Source organism: Eutrigla gurnardus (assembly GCF_963514095.1).
Source record: "Eutrigla gurnardus genome assembly, chromosome: 13".
In the NCBI taxonomy this organism is placed as follows: Eukaryota; Metazoa; Chordata; class Actinopteri; order Perciformes; family Triglidae; genus Eutrigla; species Eutrigla gurnardus.
Window position 1 is genome coordinate 27,661,571 of NC_139936.1, and position 7,324 is coordinate 27,668,894.

At 41.1% G+C, this 7,324-nt stretch overlaps 2 protein-coding genes across 2 annotated transcripts in view; both read right to left on the reverse strand.

Moving 5' to 3' along the window:
- Nucleotides 1-1,278: 1,278 nt before the first annotated feature.
- Nucleotides 1,279-4,963, reverse strand: LOC311022752 (uncharacterized protein). The gene is made up of 8 exons (XM_084024280.1): nt 4,639-4,963; nt 4,357-4,531; nt 4,174-4,244; nt 3,922-4,095; nt 3,742-3,839; nt 3,002-3,073; nt 1,759-2,307; nt 1,279-1,536 (listed from the first exon to the last, which is right to left on the reverse strand). The coding sequence occupies exons 1-7, from the start codon at nt 4,652-4,654 to the stop codon at nt 2,164-2,166; spliced, it is 750 nt and encodes a 249-aa protein (XP_083880406.1). The 5' UTR covers nt 4,655-4,963; the 3' UTR covers nt 1,279-1,536; nt 1,759-2,163.
- A 1,630-nt stretch (nt 4,964-6,593) lies between these two features.
- The window catches only part of cox6a1 (cytochrome c oxidase subunit 6A1), a 5,681-nt gene continuing 4,950 nt past the window's right edge, over nt 6,594-7,324 (reverse strand). Inside the window, exons 2-3 of the mRNA XM_084024425.1 lie at nt 7,021-7,163; nt 6,594-6,906 (exon numbers count right to left, since the gene is read on the reverse strand). Coding sequence (XP_083880551.1) covers nt 6,817-6,906; nt 7,021-7,163 — 233 coding nt within the window. The 3' untranslated portion in view covers nt 6,594-6,816. The remainder of the gene's footprint in view (nt 6,907-7,020; nt 7,164-7,324) is intronic.

Below are 7,324 nucleotides of genomic sequence, written 5' to 3' on the forward strand. Positions count from 1 at the left end.
CCAATAATATTCATGTTACCAGCTGACATTGGGCGAAGGCAGGGTACATGCGTGGGCAATTTTAGAGTCATCAATAAGCCTATCCCCATACTGCATGTCTTTGGACTGTGGGAGGAAGCCGGAGAACCCGGAGAGAACCCACACTTACACAGAGAGAACATGCAAACTACCCACAGAAGGAACCTGGACGGGGACCCCAGCCTCTCTTCCTTTGAGGCAACAGTGCTAACCACTACACCACCATGCAGCCCTGTCACAGGTGTCTTTTATAGATGTTGACACCAATTAGGTCACATGTCTGTTCCTAACTACACAAAAATACTCAGTGAGTAATTATTAATCAAAGATATGGATCATATGTGGATGTTTAGATTGTTTAACGCATGCTGTGACAATGCTTTCTATTCGCAGTTTCCCTATTCTAGCTTTGCTTATATTTACACACATTTCTAAGTACAAGTTGATAAATTTCAGACTTGCATGGGAATGATGGTACACACCCATTACGCACACAACTGTGCGAACACACTGTTGATAAATGAGGGCCCTGGTCTTCACTCCCTCACGTTGCCAGATAAATCCGTCTTGTTCGGTGGATTGCGTGTTCCTGGCTCGTAGTTTTTTCAGTGTCTTGGGACCAAGTTTTTCTCTAGTGTTTTTTCATGCAGCATAAGAGCACTATAAGAGGGGCCGACATGAAGAGACAGACAGGTAACCAGTCTATCACAGGGCCGACATTTAGAGACAGACAGGTAACCAGTCTATCACAGGGCTGACATGTAGAGACAGACAGGTAACCATCCTGGATGTGAGGCGACGGTGCTATCCACTACTCCACCGTGCAGCCCGAGACCAAGACCAAGACCAGTAATTTCAGATGAAATATGAGCAACTGTGATGGACCATGTCCTTGTTCATGGAATGACAATGAGGGAAGCAGGACGGATTTTATTTACTTACTTACTATTGCCTCACAAATAATACACTTTTTTCCTGGAGTTATCCTCGACCACTGTATTGTCTGTTAGTGTGTAATGCTGCTCAGTAGCAGTTTCATTCTGACTGCTGTGTGGATGATGTGAAAACAGTGTCAGAGCACAGATAAAAATGTCTTGATATGATTGTTCGATTTTGCCAGAAGAATCAGAGGTTTTGTGATGGTAGCATGGGTGTGAAGACTTTGAAAATCCCAATCCCTAAAAATAATATATTTAAGTTAGTAAAGCATCATAACACAGACGGTAACAAACTACTTTGAATTTATTGAAAATACGCTTATTACAATAGCAGCTATACTGCTCCTTACATTCTTACCTTTCACAATAAAAGCCCTAGACATATACGCGGCATCACTGTTAACCAGAGGATCTTAAATTAAAACAAATTATCTCACAATATGTATTTATTACAGAAAATATGTCTGTATGTCTTATGGATGTTCCACCAGCAATGTTGGTCTAACATGTACACCGTAGCGTGAGTTTTTTTTTCATTTTAGAGATGAGCTCATTCTATAGACCTCGTCACAGTAGTCCTCTAGTCTTCTACACAGTCCTCTATATAGTCCTCTATGTAGTCCTCTATAGTCCTCTACAGTCCTCTATGTAGTCCTCGACACAGTCCTCAATGTAGTCCTCTATATGGTCCTCTATGGAGTCCTCTACATGGTCCTCTATATAGTCTTCTACAGTCCTCTATGTGGTCCTCGACACAGTCCTCTATGTAGTCCTCAACACAGTCCTCTATGTGGTCCTCGACACAGTCCTCTATGTAGTCCTCTACATAGTCTTCTATGTAGTCCTCTACAGTCCACTATGTAGTCCTCGACACAGTCCTCTATGTAGTCCTCGACACAGTCCTCTACCCGGTCTTCCGTATAGAACTTCCTGGATAGTGAATGAATGTGTGATTTCAGACACAACAGTGACTTGAAATGTGTGCAACTAGAGAGGAGACTGCTGTGCTGCCAGTCTGGGTACCAGACAGTGTAGGACCTGTACGCATGTGTAGAGCTGCACCCCTTAGAAAGGGGGAAGGGTCCGAGTCCCCAACGGCTGAGTTTATATGACAAATGACGTGTAGCAATTTATGACAAACGTCTGACCATAAATAAATTGTTATTTGTTTTAACACAGTATAATGATGAAATAAAAACGTGCATGGTCACATCAGCTGCTTATCAAGTAATAACATTTCTTTCTCCATCTTCCTCATTTTAAGGGCTCTGTATGCCATCTGCTGGTCACGGTTCTCGATCTCCTTCCTGAGGTAGCAGCAGTAAAGCGATCTGATGTCTTCTGTCGGCCTCTGCAAAGGAAATACAACAACAGTTGCGCTCAGATTGTTCTTCTCTGACACCTACTTCAGGCAGTTGAGACCAACCTTTCTTTGGCTGTGCTGTGCATCAACCACCAGTTCAATAAGGAGTTTATACAGGACTGTGCAGGCTTTGAAGCAGGAATCCTGTTAAACGGTGACTGTTGGTGATTTTAATAGACATGTACAGTACTTTGTGAAGGCAGACCTCTAGTCAAATAGTTTATCAATCTTATTGACTCCGTTAACCTAACACAGTCGATGACTGGCTAGACACATTTAAAGGCTCACATTCTGGACCTGGTCTGGGGAAAAAAATGGGACCACATAGCACTACTATCAGCCTCCCTGCACTGACTTTAAGATTGTATTGCTTGTTTTGAAGGTTTTAAATGGACTGGGGCCACCTCTGTCATCTCTCTACTCCAGTTAGAGCGTCGAAGTCGACCAATACGATGCTCCTGGATGTCCCCAGAACCAGAATCCAAAGCAGTGGTGACCGAGCCTTTGTGGTGGCTGCTCCTATTCTCTGGTACATTATTGTTGTGTGCATGTTTTTTACATTTACATCTAATGCTTGTTCAGCATTTTGGTCAACTGTGAGTGTTTTTAAATGTGCTATAAACATTAAGATTGACTTGACTTGTTCTTTGTCATCACCATGACCCACTTACATACAACTCACCTCGGCACTTATTCCGCCGGTTGCAGCACACGCTGAGTTGGCCCTCTCCTGGGTGCTGCTGCGATGCACATCCTACAAAAAAATTACCATCCACGTTAAGTGTCTAAAAGACAAATGCCTAAAAAACATCCATGTCTCACATTCACATACAAATAAACAAAAAAACTAAACAAAAAAACACCACAAGACTACTTTGTTAGCTTTAGACAACAAAACTGAGTTAAGTAAAACATTGTGGTTTGGCTAAAGATGACTTAGAAATTGAAACAAACTATCACAAGTAGCAATAAAAAACAAATAAAAACAACAACACATAATAAAAACACATATACAGGCAAGGGAAAAGATGACTATATGAAGCAAAAAAAAAAAAATGTTTAGGTAACAAAAGTACTCGTTGACATGGGACACAACCAGCAGTCTCCTGCATCTCCTATATTCCCCAACCAACTGACTTCTGCAGACTCAGTTGTGAGTCAAACATAATCCACAAGATTTTTCCTTCAAAAGACAATTCACAACGCAGTATTGTTGTATGTGAACCATAGACTGTATAGTAGAAGTGGAAGTAGTCATGGTAACGTCACCCCTTGGTTTGTGGACTACAGTTTTAAGTTCGCCATTTTGGCCATTTTCAGGGGAAAAAAAGATGTGTATCTTATCTGTAAGGCAATAAAAACATTTGTTTCTTAACAAAATGTAAAGCGATTGTGGTCAAATTAAAGTTTAGAAGGACTTACCCCTTCAAAATGAGTGTCACTGACATCTGTCTCATCACTACTCAGGCTCTCTGGTTCGGTCTTTGTCACTGGTAGGAGGAGGACAGGATGGCCTGAGACTGTATTGGTAGGGACACCAACATTGAGTTAGATGATGGGAAATTCCTGGAGGGTTTTCAATCAGCTATGAAGTCCACCTACCACTAATAAAAGAGCTGTCAGATCCAGTCAGTGGCTCAATACAAGCACCTCCAGGGAGGATCTCCAACCTCAGCCTGTTCTCTTTGTGCTGCAGCACATCCTCCTCTGCAGAAGTCAGTGAAGGCGTCGCTGACGCCCCCTCATTCCTCATCACCTCAACCAGTCTTCTTTTCGCTGTAGAAGGACAAACTTCAGATGTGAAACATGGCCCTGCACTATATTGTCATTGGAAACTTGCAATAACTATGTTACCTGTTTGAACGATATTTTTATGTTTGACTTTCACTTGTTGCCACGTTCTTTTGTAGCCGCTATCCGATACTCTTGGAAGTCATGTAACATTAGAAATGGTTATTAGCCCATTGTATTAGATGGCACATATCTAATAATTTAAATCACATTCAATTAGCCACACATATGAATAATTATTCTTACGCGTTTATTCTATCAGCCATTCTCTGCCAGGCTTCCTCTCTCAGTTTAGAGGCACTGGTGGTGTTGGATTTGGCTGTCAATATCTCTCTCTCTTCTTCATACAACTTCAAAATTAGTTCCTGCTCCTTCGAGCTGAAGAAATGTGCCCTCTCATGTTTTTTCATCATCAGGAAATCTACAAACAGACAAATAAAGAGTCCGTAAATATACATTTATCAGAGTCAAAAGGAGGATTGGCTCTGTATTGTTTATGTTGCGGGATCATGAACGACGTCTCCTCACCCCCGTCTGCATTCATAGTGATCCGGGTTTCGGCGTGCGATTGCTCTCCCCTTGGTGGCGGATCGGGTGCGCGCAGTTATCCGAGATGTGTCAATGCTAGATTTAGTAATCAAATCGTTACCCACGGTCGTCAAACACAATCAAAACGATCTTTCTCAATAGATGCTAAAGATTATTCACGGCACGCTTCACATGAACCAATAACTGTCCAGACGACGTCAACGAGGGAAAAGACCATCGGTGTTATGAAGCTAGATACCAGCTAGCTTTGTTAACCCAGGCTTTTCTAATTCGGCTCAAGGCGCGTTCGCGTGAAAGAGGTGGAGTCTGTAACAAAGAGCGTGTCACGTGAAACAGGGCGTCACACTCGATATGAACTATTGTCCTATATGGGACATTTTGTGTAGAGGCAGTAACTCAAGTTATAATGTAAACATATCAGATGACGAGTGAAAATGTGTGAAAAAAGGCCTGCAGGGTTTAAAGTCTGCTGGTCCTCCCTTATGAAGAGTATTGTATCATGATCAGCAAAACATAAAACCAGTGAAGGATATAATACCAAGAGGTGCGTATTCATCAAATGGAACTCCACTGTATTGAATTCACTAGATTTCTCATTTAACATCGATCCTATTCGAATTATATAGATATAGAATTCTGAATGTAACATTTTGTATGTATGTAACTATATAAAACATAAGCACATGTATTAGTCATTTTGTGGCATCAGTATGCTCCATTACTTTTGAGAAATTATTTGGTTGATTTGTCTCTTAACATCGGTGAGCCAGATGACAAAACATACAAACATAGTCCTGGAAAGAGGCCAAATGACACACAAGTGAAATTGCCTGTGTGGGTGAAGCAAGCGGCAAGTGGTGAATGTGAGGTGCCTTTAAACTTACATTCTGTCCACTGGCCATCAGGGGGCACCTCTTGGTTGCAAAACAATGGTCAGATCATATGGAAGTCTGAGAAAATTACCTTACTTCTGTTAGTACTTACCTTACCTGACTTACTAATTTATTATCTCAGTTAACATTGTAAACATGAGTTTGTGGTCTCAATTACTATTTCAAGTCTTTTTCAATACAGCATGTTGTAAATGATTTAGTATCAAATAGACAACCAAATTTGACCTCAAATTAACAGTCCCCCACATGGACTGTATGTAAGTGGACATAGTCATTTTGACATCACCCGTTGGTTGTTGGACTACGGTTTTGAAGCTTCGAGGTTTGGCATTTTGGCCGTCACCATCTTCAAATTTTGTGCAACCAGAAATGGAAGTGACCACATTTGGACTGCAGAGGAACGATGGGTGTTTCTGATGAACGCAAGTGGCACCCTTACTGCATCTGCCTTGTGGTGTGAAAGGTCTGAAGGGCCTCAATTGAGTGAATAAATGAAAGGTGCTATATGTGGAAGTGGGATAATTTCTATTGCCTCTCAACATGCGCAGTAAACAGGCTAACAGTGTAAACTATGGCAAAAGTGCTGATTGAGCCAAGAGTACCTGAGGGAGGGCACACCTCCATGACGAAGTCATGCAGGTGTCATATGAGCACAGAGCAGCGGCTGTGAGCTAGCCAGTGGGGCTAGCACAAACAAAGTGAGGACCTCGGATTACAATACACACACAGATGGAGTGACTTCATTCTCTGTTCCACTGTATCTTTACATAGCACATAGTTTGCAACTATATTAATGCTCTAAATCTGTAAATATTGCACCTTCAAAAGTCAAATTGGAAGGGTGCTGGCATTGAAATCTGTGCCAGTGAGCAAGTGTTCACAATACAAATACCCTGAAAGCAATGTAGTTCATCATCTTTTATTAAATTATTTACCTTTGCTGTTGTTGTGATCTCAAAAATACTTGCTGTGAAAAGAACTTGTTGAAGGTGAGAATCCTGTAACACTACGTCACATTAGTAAACACAAAGAAAACATGGATTGAGGTAATGATAGTTATTTTATTTGTGAATTCAGTATCATTCTGACATTTTGCTTAATGGTCCATAGTAAAAGGAACTGTTGCTTAGGGTGCCCCATGTTGAGAGCACAGAGGTATATAACACAAATATTAGGGGAGAAAACTGTAAATCGAAGTGTGGTCCAGTAACAAAGGCTGAGTGAAGACTGGTCCATGTGCCAGTTGTGAGGTCTGGAGGAAGGTTTACTCATCGTGGCCCTCATAGCCGCCAGGAAGGGCATTTGCATGTGGATTGTGGAAAAGGGATTTGTTGCCATCTCCCCAAGGGAAACGCTGTTGGGACAACAAATTAAGGCAAGACATAATCAAGCAGATGTAGATCATTTTTTCATTAAAAAAAAAAGGTATTTTTGGAGTGTCAATTATTTAAGTTGTATAAAGTAAGACCTTGCTGCGAATGCGAAGATGGGTATAAGGGACAAACTCTGGCTGTTCATGAGTATGCTGCTGCTCTTTCAGGTACATGTTTAACATGCACACTGCAACACCAGGTAGTGCAACCACGAAACTGAGGATCTTCCATGTCCTGGCTGGAAGAGAAAGACAACAATGTTTAACATGACCCAGAAAAAAACTTTATTTGTTTATTTATTTTACATAATTGAGAATTAATGTGCTTTAGATTATGGTTTGTGTGTGTGTGTGTATATATATATATATATATATATATATATATATATATATATATATA